General features: G+C 42.1%; 1 protein-coding gene across 2 annotated transcripts; it reads left to right on the top strand.

The window, feature by feature from the left end:
• Positions 1 to 43: 43 nt before the first annotated feature.
• Positions 44 to 27758, top strand: LOC116948086 (uncharacterized). Of its 2 annotated transcripts, XM_076071228.1 has the most exons (15): positions 44 to 1641; positions 2390 to 2456; positions 4022 to 4168; positions 5238 to 5382; positions 5948 to 6102; positions 8635 to 8769; positions 9830 to 10012; positions 12506 to 12753; positions 15142 to 15284; positions 16529 to 16765; positions 18701 to 18946; positions 19403 to 19497; positions 20373 to 23912; positions 25248 to 25330; positions 25467 to 27758. In XM_076071228.1, the coding sequence occupies exons 1-15, from the start codon at positions 1466 to 1468 to the stop codon at positions 25468 to 25470; spliced, it is 5604 nt and encodes a 1867-aa protein (XP_075927343.1). In that variant the 5' UTR covers positions 44 to 1465; the 3' UTR covers positions 25471 to 27758. The 2 variants fall into 2 exon arrangements, with proteins under 2 accessions (XP_075927343.1, XP_032820300.1); XM_032964409.2 differs by lacking the exons at positions 25248 to 25330; positions 25467 to 27758 and having other exon boundaries at positions 20373 to 25235.
• The last annotated feature ends 95 nt before the right edge of the window (positions 27759 to 27853 follow it).

Raw genomic sequence — 27853 nt, 5'->3', positions numbered from 1 at the left:
CCTTATGGCTCGTAGCCACCAAACGGGCACGGAGAAGCTTTGAATTGGCGTTGGCTTGACACTGTAGAAGGATGCACGAAGGGCTGACTTAGTGGCTGGTTTAATAGTGCAGCTGAAATGCATACTGCGATATGCTCCACAGAAAGGCTGACTACTGAGAATATTTGGTGACTCAGAGGTCATAGCACTGTGCCGGTACCGTTGAGATTCTGGGTTTTAATCCAGACCGCCGCTTATGATTAAACTCAGTCGTCAAGTGTAGTGAGTTGATGGTGGCAGCCTGGTGACCAATGACTCCACAAAATAAAACCATCACATTACATTGGTTCTGCACTAACTGATATAAAATATATATACAAAATATCAGTTTGACTAGTGCGATGAACACTACTCTCAGTGGCAGGGCTGGCAGGAAGATGCTCGTACAAGGTCACCAGCTGACAAAAATGTGTAAATAACTTTAACCTCATGATGCCCTTCATGATGAAAATGTGACATTCATTGGCAATGGCAGCTGTTAGGCATATTTCTGATACTGTTCTGCTTATTAATTAGATTATACATGTTTACAAATGGAATTTTTCCTCTGACTGCTCTGCGTACACATCTGGAATTTGTTGTGTTCTGTTGTATTGTATTTGCTTAAACCCATCACTCTCTTGAAAAAGACTATGTTCGATTACACTTATTCATATTTTAGACAGTTTTATCAATTTTTTTCAGTTTGCACCAACATTATTTGCGGTTCTCTTACACCTGCTTATTTTAAACCAGGTCCTCCTTGTAAAAGAGATGTGCAACTGTCCGGGTTAAATAACGACTATTAGTATTATCCAGTCTTGCCCTGCATTGACTCTAATCATATGTTAAAACTGCTCAGGTGAGGATATGGCCATTATCTTATCCAGCCAGGTTGCTGAGCAGTAGAGCGAGCAGCTTGGATTCCGAAGGTTGTGAATTGAAATTCTGATTGGGGATTCACCCAGCCCATCATCATTCCAAGGTCGATAAACTTAGTACCACTTTTATGCAGGGGAAATAGAGTGGTTGTCACAGACTCACCCCTGCCATAGAAATGTGGAATATACAACACTGGCTTGGGGCTGTAAATGGAAGTTCATTACCGCCCGAATAATATTTGAGCAGGAAATCGCTTTGACTATCATCGGCTTAATTATTTACTCGAGTATCACTCGTCCTGTCTATGACCATGCAAATTAAACCTACCCTCAGTATAACTAAACGCACGCAAGCATAACTCCATTAGACAGCTGTTAGCTCTTAATACGCAATGCACACATTTGTAATTGATTTCAATTACAATTAGCAACGATGCAGACTCAACAGCTGACACCACACGGGTCACATTTCCCAACACGACACAAAGCCCTCATCCTGCACAGAAAACGATGACTCTGCAACTGGAGTTTCACGCCAATATAAGTTCCTTTGGCTTCGGTTGATAATGGTCCATGCTTATTCCGTGTGCTACCTTGTGCAGGAGTTTGAGGAGGACGGAACGTACCAGCTAACCTTGGCTGCGGAGAATGAGGCAGAACTGGTGGTGGCTCGCTCCGAGGAACAAACCTGCACAGTCACTATCGCCGTTTCCATCGGCCTCAAACCTGCAGAGCCCCAACAGTCAGTGACACCAATTCCCATCAGTCAGTGACACCAATTCCCAACAGTCAGTGACACCAATTCACAACAGTCAGTGACACCAATTCCCAACAGTCAGTGACACCAATTCCCAACAGTCAGTGACACCAATTCACAACAGTCAGTGACACCAATTCACAACAGTCAGTGACACCAATTCCCAGCACCTCCACAGCGTGAGACAGACATAACAGAAGGGCCAGTCTGCCGAACGTCATGTGCGAAGGTGTACGTAAAAGATTTTGGCATTAGCCACAATTCCATGAAAGCCTGATACGTACTTTATACTGTACTGTTGTAAATATTGATGGTTGCGACTTCAAATCCCAGTTAGGGCTCGACTCAATCATCAATGCCTTCAGGATCAATAAATGAGCATCACTTTGTAGCAAAGCAGCAGTGATTGTCCCTTGGATAAACTCACCACCAACATGGACATTTTAAATTGTTTTAACTTTTGGCCATTGCTTGTTTAAAAAAAAAGCTTTATTTAGTCAAACGCATGTATTTTTTATTTTACAGTTCAGAGGAATTATGTGCCAGTTAAAATGTTATGCTCTGTTATGATACAAGGTGACACGTTAGCTGTAATATTCACAATAACACGTGGGCTGTGCAGCCACTTGAACAGCCAATCTAAAAACACACAGACCTTGTCTAAAACTAATATGTTTCGCCACATTTTGATGTAAGACTGTGACAAGGGTTAATGTGTGTTCTGTGTGTGTAGGAGGAGCGTCATGCATGTCAGCATTGAGGAAAATGACGGTGGCCCATTTCCCAAATCCATCATCACCGTAAGTCAAGTGTGGCATTTGGGGGGCGAATACCCATGGCAGTATGCTCTCCAAAATAGTAGCACTGCCTGAAAGAGGACCGATTATATAATAGCAAACTTTCAGCCAAAAATGTCCCTTCTTCAGATTGCAAACCGCCATTGCCAATGCTGTATACTTTTTTTCTCATCTGCAGAGCAGCGTTGTTGAATGCGTTGTGTTTTTTTGTTATTTTCGCTTGTGCTCCATTGCCAACGCGGTTTCGCACAAAAACAATGGGTTATCATCCCAAATATTAGTCAAGAACTCAAATTAAAGAGAAAATAGGACAGGGCACGGACAAATTAACACAAGCATGCAAGTTACATTGCTGACGAAGATGGTGATTTATGATCTCCCATCACAGTCAATTGGTTCGTTAAACACCGTGCACTTAAGAACGTATGTAACCAAAGTGAGGCACCCTCATCAGCTTTCTTTGTGCCAACACTACTGCTTTGGATTTTTTTCCTTCAGCAATTTGGGAAAAAAATACCTTACACGACATGCACTTTTTTATATATAATTTTGAAAATAGTATCTCTATTATCGAGCTCAAGTACCATCCTATTTACCCGAAAGATGGGTTTTGACATCAGAATAACACATGCCAATGTGGCTATTGTGTTACATTATATGATATGGGGGAGGGGGCATGTAAATTTAATTCCTCGTGAGTTTCCGCACATGCACATGAATACAAAGAGCAACCGGAATACAGGTGCCCTATTAGGGTGATGTGCATATTTATTTGAAATGAAATAAAAAGGTAAAAGCGGAGTCCTTCAATGTCCGATGCTGTCGAAAGGGCCTCCACTACAGGCAGGTCTCTAGAGAGCCCCTCCATGCGTAGGGGGTATGAGGCCTACTCTTCCACCTCCGTCCAGACGTTTTCGAAGAGGTGGAAGTACATTACTCATCTTGCGAATGTGGGCAAGTGGGTGCATGAGTGAGTGAGCGATTGGGCACGTGGCCGAGTGGGTCAGTGGGCCAGTGGCCCCGTGGTCAAGTTGGCAAGTGGGTCAGTGGGCTAGTGGTCAAGTGGGCCAGTGGGTCAGTGAGCCAGTGGGCCCGTGGTTAAGTGGCCGAGTGGGTCAGTGGGCTAGTGGTCAAGTGGGCCAGTGGGTCAGTGAGCCAGTGAGCCCGTGGTTAAGTGGCCGAGTGGGTCAGTGGGCTAGTGGTCAAGTGGGCCAGTGGTTAAGTGGCCGAGTGGGTCAGTGGGCTAGTGGTCAAGTGGGCCAGTGGGTCAGTGAGCCAGTGGGCCCGTGGTTAAGTGGCCGAGTGGGTCAGTGGGCTAGTGGTCAAGTGGGCCAGTGGGTCAGTGAGCCAGTGGGCCCGAGGTTAAGTGGCCGAGTGGGTCAGTGGGCTAGTGGTCAAGTGGGCCAGTGCGTCAGTGGGCCCGTGGTTAAGTAACCGAGTGGGTCAGTGGGCTAGTGGTCAAGTGGGCCCGTGGGTCAGTGGGCCCGTGGTTAAGTGACCGAGTGGGTTAGTGGGTCGGTGGGCCTGTGGTGAAGTGGGCGAGTGGGATTCCTTTCGCCACTGGGCAGGTGCCTGGAGAGGAGCACGAGCTGTTATTCTCATTGACGGGCACTGGGGCCGACGCACCACCCGAAGGTCTCTTTGTGGTGGAGGAACTCACCGGGGAAATCAGTGTCACTGGCTCCATTGATCGTGAAGAACACCCCACATTTGAGGTGCGTATCGACGGAAAAGACCAATAGAACATCACACACACACAGCTATACGTGATAAATATCCCTCGTTTAGCCTTACAGGACTGTAGGGACATGTGCTTTTAGCATGATCAGGAACGTCGTATTGGCTAGCGTAATGTGCTAAAATCCTGGCAACCTTGGTTTGTTTCCTGGCCATGCTGCACGATTAGGGATTAATTTTACGTCAAGTTGCCCTGAGCTTCTCTTGGGTAGATTTAGCCTTAAACGATTACCTGGCGTGGTGTGCAAACATAAACACTCAGCAGAAAATGACAGCTGGGCTTTGTTAGCCGCACCTCATGTTCTTCCGTCGACATTAATAGGTGCTCGCTAAAAGCACTTGACCCAGAGAGGCGCACATGCACACACGTATTACATAACATTGTCTGACTGCTGGCATGGAGAGTTAAATCTCACTGGGACCAACCTGCTCTGACATCCATTGCCTTTTTTTTCTCCGTGATTGTCTTGTGTATGGAATGTGGAATTTCCCGTACTGGCTCAGGGCTGCCAATGGAGATTAGCATCTCCCCAAAACTGTACAGATATAATAAACCGGGTAGACGTAAACTCCGCAGTTGGTGAGGGATTTCTGTACTTTCGCAAACATGGAGAGACTTTTGACTCTATACGTATGCAAGATGTTATTGGCAACTGTGTCGCATTTGTGTTTTCTTTGCTAAGCTTAAAGGTATCGAGCAGCCCAGGAAAATGACAGCACAGAACTACTTTAGTGCTGACTACCACCCATTTCTGATAATCTGAAATAGAAATAGGTGGTACTCCATTGTCTCCAAACAGTGGTTTACCACGTGCCAGTCATCCAAGCAAAATATGTTATTACTAAGTGGAATCATATGAATAATTATACATATATGCAACCAAATTATTAATAAAACGAAGTAGTTGATATATTAGTCATATTCATTAATGACCGAGGTGTGATCAAACATTTAGATTTTTAACAATTGTCGTTGTGCCCGCTTGTCTGTCACACGTGGGCACGCTTGTAACGCGAGCACTCTCCCCGTGAGCCGCGCATCTCCAGATCGTCTGCAGCCGATTCAAGGGCGACAACACCCTCTGGGGAGAAGCAGTCACGGTCATAATCACAGTCATCGACAAGAACGACAATAGCCCAGAGATTTTCGAGACCACTTTCAGAGTGGAGCTCTCGGAAGCGGCCACCGCTGGTAATACAACCAAAGAGCACTTGAAATGCCAATTATATAACCAGCAGTGGTATCCATGACATTTCATATAATTGGAGAAAGTTCATGGCAAGACATTAAACGTAAAATAAGTGCGGTATGGTTTAAACGCTCTGATGTGCACGTCTGTCTTATTTTACAAATATATATTTAGGAAGGATATTTGTGGAAATAAATCACAACATTTTTTTTTAGTTTTACCGATTGGTTGGAGGTTGTCTCAATACTCTACAATATAATAATACTTATACTAATATTAAGCTTGCATGGTATTTATTATATGTATGGGTCTTCACCACGCGCATATTGCTCTGTCAGCCCGTTCGGGAAACATTAAAAACACATTTTTATTATTTTTACCAACGCACCATATTGTAATCGGGTCAAAGTGTAAACCGCACGCGGTAAACATTAAACTTTACCATTATTTTAATTACAACAATTACGGAGCACCCATCTCATTATATAAGGACAACAGCAAATTGTATGATGCAAGTAGCACGCGCCTATTCAAGCGTTAATCATACACCTCCGATGATTTCCCTAGGCACAGCTGTTGTGACGGTGTCCGCCTCGGACAAAGATGACCCGGAAACACCCAACGCCCAGATACGATACAAGCTTCTCACCGAGATGTCCATGTTTTCCTTGGAGGAGACCTCTGGGGAGATCACCGTCAGCCAGTCGACCCTCGATCGAGAGGTTGGCTCCCTGTGGCGCGGTGCGATATGCGTAGCCCGTGAGCCATGAGCAATCGAATTTAGGTTATTTACGAGACATTACTTTTGTTCACTTTGCGAAAATGTACAGTGAGGGAAAAAAGTATTTGATCCCCTGCTGATTTTGTACGTTTGCCCACTGACAAAGAAATTATCAGTCTATTATTTTAATTGTAGGTTTATTTGAACAGTGAGAGACAGAATAACAACAACAAAATCCAGAAAAACGCATGTCAAAAATGTTATGAATTGATTTGCATTTTAATGAGGGTAATAAGTATTTGACCCCTCTGCAAAACATGACTTAGTACTTGGTGGCAAAACCCTTGTTGGCAATCACAGAGGTCAGACGTTTCTTGTAGTTGGCCACCAGGTTTGCACACATCTCAGGAGGGATTTTGTCCCACTACTCTTTGCAGATCTTCTCCAAGTCATTAAGGTTTTGAGGCTGACGTTTGGCAACTCGAAGCTTCAGCTCTCTCCACAGATTTTCTATGGGATTAAGGTCTGGAGACTGGCTAGGCCACTCCATGACCTTAATGTGCTTCTTCTTGAGCCACTCCTTTGTTGCCTTGGCCGTGTGTTTTGGGTCATTGTCATGCTGGAATACCCATTCACGACCCATTTTTAATGCCCTGGCTGAGGGAAGGAGGTTCTCACCCAAGATTTGACGGTACATGGCCCCGTCCATTGTCCCTTTGATGCGGTGAAGTTGTCCTGTCCCCTTAGGAGAAAAACACCCCCAAAGCATAATGTTTCCACCTCCGTGTTTGACGGTGGGGCTGGTGTTCTTGGGGTCATAGGCAGCATTCCTCCTCCTCCAAACACAGCGAGTTGAGTTGATGCCAAAGAGCTCCATTTTGGTCTCATCTTACCACAACACTTTCACCCAGTTGTCCTCTGAATCATTCAGATGTTTATTGGCAAACTTCAGACGGGCATGTATATGTGCTTTCTTGAGCAGGGGGACCTTGCGGGCACTGCAGGATTTCAGTCCTTCACGGTGTAGTGTGTTACCAATTGTTTTATTGGTGACTATGGTCCCAGATGCCTTGAGAACATTGACAAGATCCTCCCGTGTAGTTCTGGGCTCATTCCTCACCGTTCTCATGATCATTGCAACTCCACGAGGTGAGATATTGCATGGAGCCCCAGGCCGAGGGAGATTGACAGTTCTTTTGTGTTTCTTCCATTTGCGAATAATCGGACCAACTGTTGTCACCTTCTCACCAAGCTGCTTGGCAATGGTCTTGTAGCCCATTCCAGCCTTGTGTAGGTCTACAATCTTGTCCCTGACATCCTTGGAGAGCTCTGGTCTTGACCATGGTGGAGAGTTTGGAATCTGATTGATTGCTTCTGTGGACAGGTGTCTTTTATACAGGTAACAAGCTGAGATTAGGAGCACTCCCTTTAAGAGTGCTCCTAATCTCAGCTCGTTACCTGTATAAAAGATACCTGGGAGCCAGAAATATTTCTGATTGAGAGGGGGTCAAATACTTATTTCCCTCATTAAAATGCAAATCAATTTATAACATTTTTGACATGCGTTTTTCTGGATGTTTTTGTTGTTATTCTGTCTCTCACTGTTCAAATAAACCTACCATTAAAATTATAGACTGATCATTTTTTTGTCAGTGGGCAAACGTACAAAATCAGCAGGGGATCAAATACTTTTTCCCTCACTGTACAAATACAAAAAGTTTTCATAAAAAAGAGTTTTATTTGTTTACGTATATTTTATGAATAACGTGGCTTTTCATCAAAGGTGTTTCCACTTCTCTTCCTTATAGCTCAGTGTAAAGGTGCAGTCTTTGCAATCTTTTGTTCACGCCCCTGCTGGCAGAAGGTCCTTCACTCGATGGAGCTCAAGAGAGCCCCCCTCGAGAGTTTTTTTGGCCGACTCTTGCACGCTGGCCAAATGTGTCAGAGGAGTGGGAGTAGCCACACTTTACACCACCATACGAGACATGCCAACCAACGAACTGGTGCACTAACCATTTATACTGCTGGATGAACAGATGTGGGATGGAATTTAGGAACTTGCCACGTTATTATTAATGCAAACACCACAGGAGGTGTATTTAGAGCAACATGCTCTTGCCTAGATGCAGTAAAATAAGAGCATTCACTTAGTCCAAACAATTCAGTTGTTGTACGTTTAAACGTGGTGATTACAATAAAAAAAATATGAACCGATTTTGACAGAACTCTGTGCAAAAACAATAACGTCCGGAAACACAGCAGATTTTGTGAGAACTGCTTTTTGTGTTTAGATGTCCTTCCCCGCACCTCGGAGTAGCATGCTTGGTTACGTACGATGCGGCAGAAGTTCAACGTTGCAACCTTCTGGATTGGAAGTCCAGCGAGCTAACCATTACACGACAGCAGCATAGTTAATCCATTCACGTGTGTTAAGCTACAGTTCCTTACATTGATTACGTGAATAGAAGAAGTACAATATTAAATTACGGTGACAATTTAAGAACAATGTTGTGCTTCTGCGTGTGTTTTGCAGGACACAGCTGAATACACTCTGGAAGTGGAGGCGAGAGACTGTAATGGGCACAGTAATGGATTATTCGCCCAGGCAACTGTGCACATCACCATTGCAGACGTCAATGACAACGCGCCCACTTTTACACAGGAAGAAGTGAGTGTTTATGCAGTTATTGGACTCACTCCCAAATAAATCTGGCACGGCAGAGGTGTAATTTCGTTACCTCTTGCCACTTTCGGGTGTGAATGCAGTTACCTAGTAGGCAGAGCACTGCGCTATGAACCCGTGAACCTGAATTATATTTCAGACCACAGCTAACATCAGTAGTGAGTGATACCTACGCCGGTCCTGAGTGCTTCCTTCACCAACTCGCATTGACTGATGTGGTGAAGTACGGTCAAATGACCCATATGGCTGACAGAATGGAGGTCTTCATCCACCAGTGGATTGGGCAAGGGCTGTACGTGATTAATTAACGTGTTACTTCTACTCTTACACCTCACCACCATCCTTATTATTAACACTTTTACTCTGAAGATAAAGTCTATGGGCAAGAAATTTGACTTTTTGTACCACCTCCAAGGAAGCCGCAATTTGATTTGCAGAAATTGAAATACATAACGTAATAACCTACTCATTTGAAATGCTTTTCACATTGTTGATATCTTTGTTTTTGCTGGAGGAAGAAATAACTGCCAGTTTTTTTTTTTATGTGGCCCATGGATGATGTAAATACGGATCAAGACAATGGCTCTGTATAGCAAAGGAAATAGTGTTTCATCGGTACTCAAACAGCACTCAACAGTGATGCATCAATTACTTGCCTTACATTCTCCTGATATATATTAATTTTCAGGTTGTTTATACAGCCTTGCAGTTAGTGGCTTTAAAATAGCTTAAGATGTTGGACGTGATGACCTCTATTGTGTGTGGACAAGAGGTCACTGGAATACATATCAGAGGTAGCTCTGCAATGTCTGCTTCAATGGGCTGTTCTCTAACACGAAGGGTTGGACTGCTCTGCAAGAGATCCGAAGTCTTTGTCTTGTAATATGGTGTTGATAGCGTTGTTGGGATAAAATGTAGTGGGACATGATGACAGAAAATGTAAAAAGAATGCAAAAATATGTTACTATGGGTTCTCTACAAAGCTTTTGTCTCATCGCAACTCATCTCCACCTCAACCTATAAATAAAATAATTGTTTACTCCAGATCCAAGTCACTGTTAACAAGGGCAGCAGAGACATCACCGTTGCCACCATCGCAGTGGAAGACAGAGATGAGAAGCTCACGGAAAACTGGCGCGCCGTCTACAAAATCAGTGGCGACACGGAGGAAATATTTTCCATTTCCACCGATCCCAACACCAATGAAGGAGTCTTAAGACTTGCCAAGGTCAGTCTATATAATTCAGAAGTATCTAGGCTGTGCTATGACAATGTCATAATAAATTCTATTTCGTGAAATTTTTCCAAGTACAAACAAGATTTTGAATCATGAACACATATTGTTATGTTAATTATATATGGGTAATTTTTATAACCTGTGCCTGTGTTTAGTATTTGTACATATGTGGGTGTACATTTTACGCGTAATGCGAACATGCTACATTATAAATCCAATGATTATTCACTCAAACCACGTGAATTACATCTTAAAAATCCAATAGGCAATCCGACTGAGGAATGCAAATCGAAGGTGAACTCAAACCAAAATGTGGAGACAAATGCCATGATTACTTTTATAAACAGAGGACATTGGCCAAAAGCATGTGCAGGCAGGAGGCAGAGTTGTGCCTGGCCGAGGTTTATGTAGACTAACAGACTGGGCAATTTCAGAAAACCGTCAAAACACTCCACATTCATCATTGTGTCCACTCTGAGAAATTATTTCTTTCAGATTTAAATATATGCACCTGCATGTCCTTCATGCATGCCAGTTGTTGGTGTCTTTGTGCCAGGGAATTAGCACGCACAATAGAGCACATAAATGAATTGAAGATATATATACTGCGATAACCTTTTGCCAACCAGGCAATTTTCAGAGTGTGCACTGTAAAAAAATATATAATGGGGGAAAAAAGGGTTGCACGCTTGGCATTTACCGTCAGCAAATGTACATGAATAGGGAGTTGTGCATAAAAAATCATTACAGCATGCATTCTAAGAAGTCGAAATCATGAATTATATGGATTTAAACGTGAGCGAGTGAAACAATAATTACAAAAATCCGAGAAGAACGAGCAAATTATAGCATTTTATGAAGCCATCAGTTTATATTTCCACCAAACAAATATATTGAGTTACCACATTCGGAATATGCTGCCTGAATTTAAGACTATTTGGCAAAGCGGAACATGCGGCGAGTTTTTACCGCAAAGGCAATTTTCATGTACTTGAGCGTTCGATTTCCACCATTTACTGCGGGCACTGTCAATATTAGGCATCTGCTTTAGAGTAGATGTTTTGAGACTGCATACACGTGAGAGGGAGTCCACACGACAAATAGGAGCGATGCTATTCACGTTCGCACCACGTGCACCACGACACATGGACATGACTCGAGCACACCCCCCCCCGCCACACCCCCCCCCCCTCCCCGATGTACCTTCTCTCTCTCCAAATTCTCAGGAACTTTCCAGAAGTTCCTCGAAGCCGCTCCTTCTTTCCCTGCCAAATATCCCCCATTCTGGTTTCCTACAATCCCCCATCGCCCTTTTTCTCTGATTGGATAACCACCGCCTTTCTCTATTCAGTCATCTTGGCTGTGGTCCCGTTATCCCCCAAATGCCCTCTGCGTGTCCCGGTACAATCCTCACAACGTGTAGACCCCAAAATGGTTAAAATTGGTGAGACCCCTTCGGAAAACATATATTTCGAGGTTATGTAAGAAAATGAGGGAGAAATCCAAGAGAGGAATAATCCCAAGAGGCGGAGGAAGAAACCCAATAAGCTGAGGCAAAGACATTTTTAGTTGCCACGCCGCTGGCAAGGGCGAGTCGACTTGTGGAGAATAGGGGGGGGGGCGGGGTGGCTTGTAAATGCATTAACGTATCAGCAATAGGAGGCTAATGTAAACCGATTAGTGAACACCCCCATAGCGAATGAAATAGTCTAAATTACTTAAAGCGAATTCCAATTTCTCACAGACATGAAGTTAATATCACGGGTTGCGTTCCGAGCTGACGTTTCTGGAAAACAAAACGCGTGACTAAATGTCACGACGTGTACACACATCATATGGTTGTAAGTTTACATTCATTTAACTAATGATGAATACAAATAATTTGACTTTAAAAAACACACACCAGAGGTGTTTGAAGAGCTTACTGATCGAGACCTCTTGAGCAGTGGTGTAGTCACAGTATGCAGACGAAGGGGCAGGACAACTTGTCCCTCCATCTGATGATGAAGCTAAAGCCACAGGAATGTTTCACCAGCGGAAGCTGCCTCTCTTGTGGGAGTCATAGAGGGCATCTTATCTACCTCAACAAACAGACTTTTATATATATTTTAAAAAAATTCAAATCTGTAGACCCAGCAATTGTTTGGAAAAGGGAGCAATCCCACAATGTATTGTGGTGTAATTTTCAAAATGTGCCCGTGGCAAGGAGTTTAACCAAACTTTGACGGAAAATTAACCTGATATATTTTTTAAAAAGTTCTCATTTAAGTGTTTTCATATTTAACATGAAAGACAAATACAATAACAATATTATGTTTATTTAATTTTCTGCCATGACTCTAAAATTATAAATGCTCAAAGTGCAGCCCCGCAATTCCTTTCTCATGCCCACTGCTGACGAACTGTTAAGAATGTGTACTTGCCAACACGGCTAAACAATGCAGGCAGGACTTGGAAAAGCTGCGTGGATTTTTATTTTTGCAGGAGATATACACTGACATGGAGCTGCAGGTGTTGGTGGAGAATGAGGTGCCCTTGGTGGCAGGGGTGGAGGAGACTAGCGTGGCAGGGAGGACATGTCGAGTGCTTGTCTCCATGCTGGGTGAAGTTGGGAGGATCCAGTTCGTGCCCCCAGTTACCAAGGTGCACATTCAGGAGACCGTCCTGGCTGGGCAAATCCTCGCTGTGCTATCAGCACAGGACACGGAGAACAACTCAAACGAGAATATGAGGTATTTTTTTCAGCATTAACTTTTCACATGAGTATAATACTAATTGCTTACATGTATAGGGTCATTCATGTAAATTATAATTTTAAAATGCTGTAGAATTTTACAACGCACAGTTTTTCGCACGGAGACATGGGAAACCACAGACAAGTGGGGAGACAGAGAGCTGGTGAAAACTGATTGCCTGAGCTCTGTAGTCCTATCGTGATATGTTTGGCCAACTCCATGAATGAGTGTTTATAAAATGTACAATACTCTCATTTATGAGATCATGTGTTGCTGTCTAACCAAGCAAGGCGAGTTAAAAAATGAATCAAAACATTCAGATGAAACATCATGGGACCTCCTTTGCCAGTACACCTTTTGGTGTCCTCTGGTCTAACATCGTTTGAGACGAGGCTAAAAAGAAAGCTGTCTCTGGTGTGGACCAATCAGTTTCAAGGACAATGCCACATATATTATCAGAGTATGTGTTTTGTTTGCATTCTGACCACAAGTATTGTGGTTAATGGAGACATGATTCCTTTTTAAAGGTTTCAGTTTGGTGTTTTAACTTTAACACCAGTTTTGTTGCTAGCAAAAAGGGCAAAAACCTATTCCCATTCAAATGATAATTCCCAAACAATTGTAAAAAAATATATACATATTTGCCTAGTTTTGATTCTCGGGCTAACATTTCCTTTTTCACAAGCAGTGAACTTCTCTTTGTAGAGTGTTAAGCCACACTCTATGGTGTCGAATAAGTAAAGATAATTGAAGCGATTACATGGACACTCTTTGGTTCTTTCGGTAAGTCACGTTTGGTAGCAATAAAACAAAATAAATCACGACGTTTCGATAGCAACACAAGCCATCGTCTTCAGGTGAAAATGGCGACAGCCGCGATGTCTGCTGTGAGCAGCGCGATGCCTGCCGCCATTTTCACCTGAAGACGATGGCTTGTGTTGCTATCGAAACGTCGTGATTTATTTTGTTTTATTTCTACCAAACGTGACTCACCGAAAGAACCAAAGAGTATATGGATTCCTGCAGTCACGAAAGCCTAAAATCAAGATCGATTATATGTAGTTCTATTTTGTCAACTATTTTATTACGCTCTGCGATGTTCTTGAAAAAGAAGTCCATGAGGACGTAGTTTTCACTTGGCATGATGTCAGTACAATGCTCGGAATATGAAAATATCTCAAAAAAATAAAAAGACAGTTAATACAGCATGAATCGTCGATTAATGTCCCCAACATTCTAATTGAAGTAAGAACATAAATTATTAAGTGTAGCAGATGTAATGGGCTCAGTCTAGTCAACAATAAGTGCACGACATGAGCAATGTAAACATTATTGTTGTACTTACCTTGGTCAAGTCAAGCTCTAAGGGCTTTGTCAGCAGATTGGCATTGAGAAATCGACTCACTCTTCCATGCAAGATAAATAATGCCACTTTAGTGTTCTGGTATGATTGGTGCTTGAAGGTCTGGCTGGTGATATAATATCCAGCTTGTTCCACAATGTGCCGTGTGGCTTACAAAGTAATGGGTTGTCTGTTAAGCGCCTTTGCAATGACTTGTCATGTGACGACGCGATATCAACTGTTATTATCATTATTTGCAACAACCATGCAGCAAGAGCTGTATATAATTTGTCGAAAAATGCAAATAAAACATTAACTGCAAAGACAGACGAAGATGATTGAATCTTGATTTGAAGCTTTCGTGACTGAAGGAATCCATACTCTTTGGTTCTTTCGGTAAAGTCACCTAAGTATAAAATAAAATAAATCACGATATTTTCGGGCGCAAAACAAGCGTCCATCATCAGGTGGGAAAGCATGGTCTGCTGCCGAAGCAGACTGTTTACAGTCTCTAAGGGTTTTGTCAGCAGATTGGCAGTCTGCCTCAGCAGCAGACCATGCTTTCCCACCTGATGATGGACGCTTGTGTTGCGCCCGAAACGTCGTGATTTATTTTATTTTATACCTACGTGACTTTACTGAAAGAACCAAAGAGTATGAAGATGATTGAGTCTGTAATGTCATCCTTTTTCGGGATAAACCTCCATCATTTTCCATGTATGAAAATGTCAACATGTCTAAACTACATACTGTATTGACATAATTTACATATTAGACCATACTTAATTAATCAACATGCAAATGATGATCATGGGTCGGGCAGCTGTGAGGAAAAAAAAAATCTCCCAAAAATATTCAACGCTCGAGCAAATTGACGGCATCGTCGTATTAAAATTTCATCTACTGCACGCAGCAATCATTTCTTTGAAGTGGCATTTCGAAAGCCGTTTTCCGTGGGGAAACATGACATTCCGAAACAGGCGGCTAAATGCAAGAACCCACGTGAATATTTCTATGACCTTTCCGACTGCTGTCGCGTTCAGGTACGCCATCCACGAGGATGAGGCCAATTTACTGGACATTGATGCAGCCACAGGGAAACTTTCTGCGAGGGCTGACTTGAAGAGGGACTCTCCGTTCTTACAAAACGACAAGTACACAGCGCTGGTCACTGCCACTCTGGAAGGTAACGTCGGTTAGAGTAAGATCCACAAAAGGTGGATCTCACAAAAGGTGGATCTTACAGACCATCAAAAGAATGCAGTCGTTTGAAGATTGTTGTGTGTTCCTACAGCATTCATACAGGTCAAGTGTTCTGACAATCATCATGTTTTTCCTCGGTTGTATATCTCCTGGTCATTGTCTCACCGTAGGAGTACAGATACGAATTGAAAATTCGTTTATCAAGAACAGCCTCACAGAGGGCCATGCAATGTTACTGGTACTGGCTAAACATTCCAATGCTCAGTTTTAGTTTATTTTGAATGCTGAAACATTTGCTGCAAATTACTCAATTCAGGTTACACATAGCAACAACTCTCCATCCTGTGAAAAATGATTTCCGGGACCCTCCTGAACAAAGAGTCTTGAGAGCCAGCGAAGCTTACATGGGTAAACTCGCACTATAATAACAATATAACTTGTGTTCATGAAGCTCTCTGTTTTATGTTGGCAAAAACTGAATTACGCAGACAAAATTCAAACATTAGAGTCAGAATCTTAATTTAGACTGCAAGAGGAATCCGATGAGCTATGAAGCTCTTTTTCACAGTTGTCAAGTATGGGCGGGTCAGCTAGTTACAACAGCAAACAATACAACAATTCATAGTTTTGGTTAATAGGATGAATTTCCCACCACTTGCAGGTCACTCCTCTCATCTATTTGCTTAAACAAAACATCTCAGATGTTAACTACCTCGCCTGGTATGGAGGAGGTTGTGAGTTCTATCCCGACCCTGATGTCTGTATATTTGGAGTTTGCATGTTCTCCCTGTGGTCGCGTGGAGGTTTCTCCTGTTCCTCCGATTATTCCCTCCACATTTAGAATCAATATGCATTGAGAGTATTTGGCTACTATATATTTCCACGTGATAAGCCACTTGGTTGAGCTATCATTTGTGTCCAGGTCGCTTCAGTGAGCCTTATCTGGTAGATTGAAAAATTGTTAAAATAGCAATAGTTTAAATTATGTTGAATAACAATGGAGACAGAACAGAGTTATGCTTATATATGTATTACTCACAATGCTCCACAGAGCTACACAATGAGTGTTATGTGTACAAAGGCTCGGATAATGGGAAGAACCATCGTGGGGGTAACATAATTTTGCGCCCACTGATTCGGAGGCATGGATAATCGGAAGAGTGGGTAACCAGTGTGCAGATAAGAGGACCTTCACGTACGTAAGTTCACGATGACCTCCGTATACAGGAGAGGAGTTTGGCACGGCCACCGGAACGGTGCTGATCGTGGTGCGGGACTCGGAGGACTCAGACTCGGGGCAGCGCCCGATCGTGTTGCACACGACTGCGTGCGTCCGCGATGAGAACTCGTCCGTGTCGATTGACATCGCCGCCACCGATGCACAAGGGGCGTTTGTGGGGTCACCACCGTTCGAGTTCTTCGTTGACAGCCAGGACCAGGGCTGGGTGATCACGCAGATGGACGGTAAATGTTAACACGTAAAAGAGCGACTGTATTTGTTGTATGTATGTATGTTGAACCTCTTTCACACCTTGCATGGCTAACCGTGCTAATCGTAAGTGCGGTGAAAGGACAACAAACTAAACACAAAGAGCATTCTAAAGATATGGGTTTCCAATCTAGATTTAAAAATGCATAACTCCAGTGGCTTCCGAATATCGAAAGGAAGCGCATTCCAGATGGCTGCAGAAGCGCACGTGAAAACGCGCTATGCAGTGACCACCGTCTTTGTTCGATAGCTGGCCAAAAGCCGCTGCTGCGAGGATGACCGGAGTTTGCGCGACGGTTTACGCTCCTAGACGAGATCAGCAAAAGCATTGTCGTTCAATTTTGGCAAACTCTCTGCATGTGGTGTAATGAGTGCAACCTTATAACGTAAGTAACAAACAAGCATTCTCTGCAAAGGCGTGTGGCCAGCGTCGAAGAGTCGGCCATGATTAACCCTCATGCGGGTCTCTCTCCCGATCTCCCTCTTGGGGGTTAGGCCCTTCCGCCAGCGGTGCTGCGAGCAAGCAACCGCAGGGCTGCAATCTTTACCTTTCACTCAAGCAAACTTTGCTCACCCCTACAATGAACAGATCTCATTTCTGCCTGCTTTTAGCAAAGGCGCAGCCCTGCAATTGCTCGCTTGCGGGATGTGCACATCCTGCAGAGCACATTGCACTTTGCTACATATTTAGCGTTTCGGTGTTTATCAGCTGAGCTTAGTCAGCCGCGTTTCTAATGCAGTGTGGCAGGGCCCTGAGTCAGCTCCCTCTGGCCTCTTGGCCCAGGGCCCAGAGCTAAACACAAATGCTGTCCCTCTGTATACGAGTGTTTGTGTGCAGTGAGTGGCGTTCAGCCCACTAACCAAATTATTTGCCAGGCTGGCAAGAGATACGGTCCACGCCAATGCCCGTGCTGTGCTAAGCTGGAAGTGACATTTATAGCTCAGGGCTGAAATTGCAGAAATGCAAAAGCTTTGTAATCCACTGGTATTCCAAAATCACCTCTGACATTTTATCATCAAGGATATGCATTTTTGGGTTTAGTAACGTGATATCTTGGCACAAAATTATCACAAACTGGATCTTCTTAAAGTTCAAAATCAACAAGGGTTCAAAAAGGTTTTTTCTGCTATTGAAATAATTATTTGTAATAAATGATCATAGTTATTTAAAAAGTCATTATTGTTAACATATTTAATGTACCCGGTTCACATTTTCTAATGTGTTTTCCGGTTGTGTCTATCCAACAACTATCTTAATCTGTTTAGTGAATTTGAACAAAACTTGTTTAATTAAAGTTATCTTCACCCCAACTTTGCAGCCTTCCTTACTAAGTTCTTCAATACATTTTGTAATATATTTCTATTGGTTCTTATGATTACGTAACCAGAAAATATATATTTAATATATTCGTCATTTATTTGTGTGGATTTCTTTCTCCTGTCCGTTTTTAGGAAAAGATCTACTCATGTCACTTACAATAACTATGGCCCATGTGTATCGACTCAAATATATGCTGCTTTTGGCACTTGACCAGAGGTTTTCTTACAACATATTTGGACCAAATTATATAAATGTAGAATGTAGCTTGGAGCTACTAAATCTGCTTAGGGAGATACTTTAATCATCACTTAATTTCAGCCGGAACAGTCTGGAACTCTGCTGCGGGAATTATTTTGGCACACCACACATTTTTATTTATATAAACCTGTTTGTAGGATCACAGTAATATCGGGTACAATAACATAAGATTGTTATCGATAGGCGTACCTTGTACTCTAGTGGTAGTGCCTTACACCAATACCTCCTACTCCATGACAGTCTTGTATAATTCTGGTAAACATTGAGCGAGTATTTAAACCCTGATTTTGATTGTGGGACAGTGACCCCAGCAAGTTGTGATGTTCTTCAGGTTCTCGGGCAAAGCTGAGTGTGGAGTCGGGGACACTGCCGTGCGGTGATTACTTCATCCCTGTCATGGGTGTCGACGCTGCCGGCTCAGAGCTAGGTTTGAGTGTGCAGCTTACAGTGTGTCGCTGTGAAGATGGCCCGGCCATCGTCGGTGTTCTGCCCGTGCAGGATGGAAAAACAGGGCTCTGCTTGTCCAGTGGAGGCCTCGCTGCCATTTTGTGTTCTATCATCGCCGCGCCTCTCCTAGGTGAGCCAGGCTCGGTAAACGTCGCGGCCAAAACGGCAGCCTTGTAGTCGAGCAGACGTTCTCTCAACCCACGTTGTTGTCAGCCTCTAAATTCTCACTGCTGCCCAAGGGCTCCCTCATTTTCTTCCATTCTCTCCTTTCCCCAGTTGCTCCTGTCCAGAAGTGGACTCTGAATGCTTTAATATCTTTTCACTGTTGTCTTTCTCCGCTTCTCTTCCCTTCTCTCGGTCCGCACTCTTTAGGTCAAATTTGTCCCTCTTGTTTGCTGTACTCGTGATGTGTTCTGTCCATTTGTTGTATGCTTGGAGACAACACTTTTTTTCAAATTATGAAAAGATTAATTGCAAAAAAGTTATATTTCGAGACCAACAGCTGTTCAGTGAGATAGCTATGTCATGATTTAATTTACCTCTTATTATAGTCACCTACAATGATCATTGTCACGTAATGTTACAGGTGTAGTGTTTTTGGCACTCCTTCGTAAGTGGTTTACTCGAAGAGAAGTGGAAAACAAAGGCTTCATCCAAGCAGCATCCAGCGATGATGTACAGGTGAGTAAATCAAAACAATAAATCAATGTCATCTGCCTTTTCACAAATGTAATAGTAGCCGACACCTTACTTATTAGACGTGTTTAAGTCAAACAAGGTTTTAACTGTTGAAATGGGTAAATAAATAATGAGTAAATTATATAACGACTGTGGAAGACTTCCAACAAATGATTACATTTGATGGCTTTCATTACACTGCAAAATTGTCAAAATTGCACTTTCTAACATTTAATCATAACAGATGTCTTGATTCGCTTATTACACACTTAAAAATGAGCTTCATATTTGTTGATCTAGCTAGGTGCTTCAACGGTAGAGTAAACAGTTCGCAATTGGAAGGTTGTGAGTTCAAATCCCTGTTGGGTATTGACGTCGTCCATCATGCCTCTGGGGTAAATAAAATGAGTACCACTCTTTGGGGAAGTCACTGTGGATAGATCCCCCCCCCCCTCCGCCATAGGATTTCCAGGCCAGTGGATTTCCACCACTGGCTCAGGGCTGGAAACAGGAGAAGAGCATCTCTTCAATGTCCATTTGAACTTTGACTGTTTTCTCTAAAAAAAGATGTATTTATATATTGTCTTCACGTTAGTTTGTGGCTGTGATGCAAAAAAAAAACAAGCTCAACAAAATTTATGTTTGCAGTGTTAAACTTGTGCGCCTGCCATTTAATACGAACCGTGTTATCTTCAGAATTGATGTGGAGGATTTTTTTTTACCAATGTTTCTGCATTTGTTAAAAACTAAGCAATTATGTCCGACGTGCATGCATGCATGGATGCATACGACTGCTCAGTCAGACTAAAGTGAGAGATGCAAAAATACTGATTGTAATTGTATCATATGGGACTGATGTTGCTGTGATTTTAAAATAGTGTGAAAGCCAAGGTCAACGAAGATTGGAAACTGTTATTGAAGAAGTTAATGTGGAAAGCTCAACAAGCACACACAGAAGTGCATCTGGGAGCAGACCCACATTACTCATGGAAAAATCTACGAAAATTAGACATTCTGAAGCCATGGCAATTTCAAAAGGTGATGAGAAGACCCTAACCTGTGTGCATGAGGACAGCCTTAGTCAGAGCTGCACAAAAGCTAAGAAGGAACACATTGCCGAAGAAGAATTGTTAATGAGAGCAACAGGAGCACTGATATCGGATATCAATGCAGGCCAAACAAACGTCAATGTATCAAGGCTGAACTACAGGGATGAAACGGAGGGACAAGAGGATGCATCAATGGAAGCCAAAGTGAAGGCGACGCGGTCTGTTGAGGTTTTGTCTGAGCAGGATTTAGTGAGGTACAACCGGGCTCTCAATGGTAAGGACAAAGTCAGTGTTGACTTTGGGAACTCGCATGCTTCCTCTTGCCATCTACAGTTACAAGACAAAGCTATCACAGTGATGGATGAGAGAAATGTCGAGGTGATCTATGGCAGTGAAGATGGCGGTGACAAGTTGAAGCGGCAAGATTTAGAGTATAAAGTAAAATCGGCAAATGTTCTAAAGTCTGAACACATGGCCACAAGCACGGTAACGTCCAATAAGGGCAACCTAAAGACTACGCACATTGAGAAATTAGAGGTGCGAGACCTTGATTCCACGGGAGCATTCTCTCGTGCCGACTCTGAAATGGGATTGCGAACCATGAGTCAAGCTGTTATGCAGCAGGCGTATAGGCAGGGCGTCAACGTTTTGCCAGACACTCCTGTCAGCTCCTTACACACGACTCACTCGAATACATTGGAAGCTGGCACTGGCACTGCCACACACTTACCAGGCTCGTCATTAGCTGTGTCTAGACAAAGCAGTGGCGCAAAAACCCAAATGCAGGTTTCGTCCCTGCATGTTAAGTCTGCAGATCATTTAACGAGTGTGGATTTTGGCAGCCGTCCTGCTGCATCTGACACAGTTTCAACAAATGATTCTGTGTCGTCCGTATACCATGGTCATTCCAGCAACATGGTCATCCCAGTGCAGACAGAACTATTTGCTGATCACCAGTCGATGGACAAAACTGCAACATTCATGTCTTTGGTCAAGTCAGAGCAGTCGGAAATAACAAATTCATTGCAATCTCAAGACGTGAGCGAAAGTGGATCAAGGCAAGGGTCAAATACATTTGAAGGCAACGAGGTAACGTTTGATAGCAGCTCGACCCTACAAGGTTCGGGAGTTCAAGATCGCAGTTCACTGTCGACCAAAACCATGACTGAAGGGAGGAGTGTGACACCAGCAATAGAAGCTGTAAAACATGCTCAAGATTACCCAATGGTTGTCACCTCTGGGGATTGTCAAGGAGCATCTGGAGCAACACTTTCAAAAGCCTCAAGAAGCACCATATCTTCATTTTCCTCTAGTCAGCCCAGTAGCACCACAACTCAGACAGAGCCTTTGTCACCATCTCAGTTCAGGGAAGAACCGGGACAGTTCACGTTTCAGAGTTCAGAGGTCATCATAGAATCACAGGCTGGAGACACTGTTAAATTTGGAACTAAACAGACATCCAAAACTTCTGATATCAGGAGAGTCCAATTTGATAACGCGAGCCAAGAAGATCACTCATTATCAGGGAATACAAAATTAATTCTGGAGGGAAGGAGAACAGACGTGTCCTCATTGGCAGGAGGTACACATATAATTGACATTCAGAAGGGTATGCAGTACAGCACAGTTGTTGGCAATCGGTCTAAAGGAACTTCCATAGGCGGTGTTCCAGAAATCATTACAACAAGTGCCAGCACATATTCTGCACCAGTGTCCACACATCAGTCCTCTAATATGCAAACAGAACCATCAAAAACTTTATTTGTTAAATCTGTGCAGCATTCTGTTGGGGGTGGTCAAGAAGGAAATATCGCTACAGCTGGTACAGGTCTTATTCAAGGCTCGAGTTCATCCTTTTCTGCTGGTGAAACCACAAGTGTGAAGACAACAATGTTATCATCACAAACTCTAAACAAAAGTAAAGACTCTAGTTCAGAAGCAAATGTGCTGCATTCAAAGCCTCGCCAATGTAAAGACAGCAGCAGCGATGTGCATGGAGAAACATTGCAAAGTTTAGAATGCTCCGGAAAGGAATTTGAACACAGAGTCATCCAACGCGTGGGCAGTCAAGAGCAACAATCTGTTTTAGAAACGATGAATTCAACTATTGAAGGAAAACAAAAGCATGCATCACCATCACTTAAAAGTGACACAAAGGTGATATTTAAAAAACAAAGGAGCTATACCGGAGATGTAGAGTTTGGAGTTCAATCAACCACTCGTGCTAATTCCATAAACAGCTCCAGTGGTTTGGTATCATCTCTTTCATCCATTCAGCAGAATAAAATAGAAAGACCACTTTTACCCGCACTGGCAACGTCTCTGGAACACACTGTTGGTGACACTTCAGAGGTATATTCCACCAGTGCTGACATATGGTCTAAGAAAAGTTCTTTGTCGTCATTTTCTTCTGATGAACACAGCAGAAATACGATCCAAGGGCAAACGATTTCTTCTATACCTGCAAATAAAGGGAAACGTTTGGATGTAACAGAGAGCTTCACTCCATCTACACAACCTGATGGACTCAGACAAGGCTCTGTTCAGCTAAAGTGTCCAGAAGAAATTTCCAAAAAACAGGAAAAAGAAAATCAAGCAGGCAATTTAGTAACACAGAAAACGTTTTTCAGTTCCATCCAAAAGAAACCTCAAAAAGAAATGACAAACGCAAGCAGCACTTTCATTGAATCAGGAACAGAAAAGCTATTGAGTGAATCAACACAGTTAAACACCAAGTTGAAACCTGCAGAGAATCCTATTCCGCTTTGTACAAATAAGACATTAGTACAGCCATCGAGTATAACCAACAGTGGCATTCAATATGCCGATAAAATGCCAAACAGTGTTTCTATAAGAGGTTCAGAGGCTTCAGCCATTCCCAAATTGCATGGATCTTCACTAGGCGCCGGTTTGTCAAACGCGCAAGGAAAATGGGAATCCTCACGGGGTGTCCCGACTGCTCTGGCTGCCACAGGTTCAAAGAGTCATGGCATTGTTTCAGAGGAATTTGGGCACAAGCAGCTTACGAGTCCAACAAAATCAATGGGTCACAGTCATTACGCTTCCAAGTCTTCCTCAGCAGGTACTATCTCGTCCGACATGGGCGGCGGTGGACATTCAACTTCTTACCAAATTTCAGCGTCTGACAACACTGTTGAAGGTCACGTTAAACATGCAATGTCAATATCGCAACAGGCTACAAAATACCATCTGCAGCCATTACATGAGGATGTTGCGCCAGTTAAAGGTGCAGCATTTTCTGCTTCACTAGAGCAGCATTCACTTTTGCATCAACAAAACGTGAGTGGAGCATCTGGAAGAGAGCTACTGGAAACAGCAGACAAGTCTCAAGCTCAGCTTGGAGGCATGGTGAGCACAAGAATGACCTCTGCACCACATGCGATGCAACTGCAACACAGCGTGGCATCTGTACAGTCACAGGCTGCGAAGGTTTCACAACCTGTGCAACTACAGAGAAACATGACACATGAGACCACAGCATCCCAACGAACAAACCAATCTGATCACAGGGAGAAAGAAGTCTCTAGCCACACTTCCATCCATGCAAAGCCCTCCATTTCTGGTTTGAAGCAAGCAAGAGGCGGTGATGAAACGATACGGATAGTGATAGATGAATCAAATGTCACGCCAGAAGAGGAAGCAGGGTATTTCAGATCATTCCATAGATACGAGAGTGCCCATATTCATTGACCATCCCCATCATGCTTAGTCTCACTTTCACAAGCAAAATAGTACATGTTTCTAAATCGCATGCAACTGCCATTTCAAAATAGGTGATATGTTGCTATGCACACAACATGTAACTTCAGTATGCATATTATAGGAAGTGTTGTTATCGTAACATGAGTGTGCAGGTGAACTTTGCCCGCTTTTTATTGGATTCAGAATCACACTCTTCCATTCTTTTTTCGAAAAATTGGGTAATCTAAAATAGGTGTCATATTTAAACTGCAAACTTGTATCAGGCTTCCTTTAAAATATACACATTCCAAATCAAACATGAACATTTATTTTTTATTGGGATTTTTTAATGCAAAATTTCACGTCATTTTTGGAGGGCTGTAATTTTTGGGCGGCCAATGTGAACATTTTACATTTGATATATTAAATTATGAATTTATATTTTGTTTCAGCTCAATCTTGGGTAGCTAAAATGTGTTTTTTGAAGTGTTGTTATGACCATTGACCTATACTTTTGCCAAATACCGTATTAGCTTTCCAGCACTTCTAGGATAGTATTAAGAATGTGTATCACTCACACACGCATGACTGACTGATTTATACAAAATTCTGTGACCTTAAAATTTTTGCCTGAAATTTTGACTATATTAAAGTTTCACCTTATATATGATGTATATTTCTAAGTGATATTTCTAAATAAAACATTTTCCGTGTAATTGTGATAAAGATTCAGAAAACGGTGTACCTTATATACATGTTCTGTCCAGACTATAGCCTCATATGGTAATTGACAATTTCATGACATTGCCTTGCCCTGTATTGATGGAATTTTATAATAACTTTTTTTATAAATATGTAGACATATAGGCAAATAAAATGTCATGCTAACCAGTTCCTTTATACTTATGAATACTCATATCACTGTTATGTAACCCAACACAAAAAGTATTTTTCATTTCCCATGCGTTGTGTTTCCTCGAATCTGTGGGATTGCCCTTGAAGATGATAGAGCGTGGCTCATCTTCTAAAAGGACGCTTTTAGGCCAACATCAACACCTATCTCCTCTATCAAAGGAAACAAAAAAGTACCCAGTGCAATTATGTGACAGTACACTCGGTTTTAAATTCACTTTTTTACATATACACAGTATCATGTTGTGAATAAGTGAATATTATTGTACATTGTTCTTTGCAATATTCTCTCTCATCATTCTGTTGCAGGTGAGATGATTTATGGCCTGGCCCCACAAGCCAATCTCATCTGTATCACCAGTGACAATGACCTCTCCAAACAAGAGTGAAAACTACTATCCTGAAATGGAACTTTGCTTCTTCTTATATTTCTAAAATATACAGGAGCTCGACATGAGCTGCTTAACACGTCGGCTTCCGCGACCAATATCCGTAATATAGGTTTGTTGGGTTAAATTGTTTTTTTAGGTTAGGTTAGATTGCAATGTTGTGGATTTGCTCTCCAACACACCAGTGTGCTGCACTCGTAACCTATTTGGCATGTTCAATTTACGTGACAAACCTTACTAATTGGCTGTGTCGGGTGGTGGCGGGTATAACAACACATTCATATTTACGTGATCTAACCCAAAAAAAAACCTATATTATGGATTATTATGATCTGCCTTTATCCAGTTTTTTTTTATTTTCCTCTGCATAATTTAGTTTTTATGGCTGACTTTATTGACACATTTGTCCATGGCATTAGCCTGAGGCCATAATTACTGTCCCAGGATCGTTTGCAACTATAATGACATATTTTAGTAACGTGGACTTTAAACTTTTAAACGGAGTCAATTTTTAAGGTATCTAAAAGGGTGCTCAAAGTGGGTCATGCTTTGTGTGTGAAGCCATCCATAAGTGCCTTCTCTGCTACCTTCATTGTATCATTACTACTAAAGGGGGAATGTCACCGTGAACTTTAGACTCGTTGGTTCCTTCACCCATGTTGAGAACTCTGTCTACCAGACTGACTTTCATTTCATTCATTCTGTATTCAACCACTCCGCTGAAGATCATAACACTTACATTTTTGCTTCTTCCCTTGCACTGCCCTAACTGTAAAATTTGCTCCCATCAACTCTTTTCCAAATATTTAATTGCCTTGCTCAATTTAATTAAATGTGTTACACTCTTACATGTGACAACTTTAATTGTGGCGTTTGTTGCTGATCGCTTTGCATTTCGGGACTTTGGCCATGTGCTCAGGAGCTGTGCTTACTGGATTCCTCAATTATAAATTGCAGTGTGTTTTTAATTAGACACATTGTAGTTCGTACTTTATCTTATTTCCATTGAAAAGGAGTATAGTGAAGTGTTCAATATTGTTTTATTTCAGTCAAAATTGTGATTATTGCACGGATATCTTTGGCAAATTCCCAGAGATATCACAGTACAGCTCGGACTGCATTCGTTTCAGTTGAAGAAAGTAACATTTTACGAGGGCCCTTTATATCTGTTGTGAGCATGTCCATCTCTTACTTACATTTGGAGCGTTCAACACAATATAATACTATGTTTCAGACACGCTCTATTAAATGAATTCATTTTCCAGTTTCTTGGATGCATCTCAAAACTTGTTAGCCACTGAAGGTCAACATGTACCTTGGACTCATTCAGGCTGTACCCATGTGGCCGTTTACATATGATGTGGCTTGATTTAATCTATTCGAGGTCTTCATAATTAAAAAAGAATTAGCTTCCATATCTTGCGCCATATATATACTCGTTTAATGACATGCTTTGTTTAATACGTACTGTGTACCAAGCCCATTCCTGCTTGCACAGTAATCTTTCGGGTTTGTAAATGTGCGTATAATCATACTGTGGTCGTGTTTTACAGTTTTGGTTTAATTAAACTGTCATAATATTTAAATATGAAATGTAGAACATAAATACTAATTCGAATAACTTTATTTTAAAAAAAATTCAGAGCATGCATGTTAAATTACATCTTTAAAGAGTAGGATTGTTTCGCTATCGTGTATAGACTCGGCATAATATTGGCACGATATTCTGTGTGTAGCATGTTTTTCCTTAGCCTTTGAGAATTTTAATTAATTTTCTGGGCGGGAACGATGACTTGTATATGTTACTTGCCAACGTGTAGAGCTCACTGCACAGGGCGAATACACATGCTCGACCATGTGTAATGCCTATTGTTACTTCATACATTTTTGCAGCATTAACAATCATGCAGTATAACCATATATTATAGATAAGTGTATTTTGTATTTGAGATGACATGGTGATATTGTGTAGGTGAAATGTGTTAGTGAGTAAAACCAAGGTTTCCTAGAAACGTTACACGAAAGGTGAGTGGTCTACATTTGGATAGTACACCTACACAGATAACCGTGTATAATAATTAAAAGTAGCTAGCTTGTGGATACTGTGCATTGTCCAATGTTAAGTTGTAACGGATATCCAGTACATATTTAAGAAAGCTGTTCACACATTCTGACTGTTTTGAAAACATTAATAAACATGAAATCCACAAAATGTATGTGTTGTGCTATGAAATACTGCAAAAGTATACAACAATCTGTGAACAAAAACGATACCCATTTCTAGTATATTTGTATTACTGCATTTAC

Source organism: Petromyzon marinus, chromosome 32, assembly GCF_048934315.1.
Source record: "Petromyzon marinus isolate PM22_M1 ecotype Great Lakes invasive population chromosome 32, UKy_Petmar_22M1.pri1.0, whole genome shotgun sequence".
Lineage (NCBI taxonomy): Eukaryota > Metazoa > Chordata > Hyperoartia > Petromyzontiformes > Petromyzontidae > Petromyzon > Petromyzon marinus.
The sequence above is the reverse complement of the archived record's forward strand: the minus strand, read 5'-3'. Positions and strand labels throughout refer to the sequence as shown.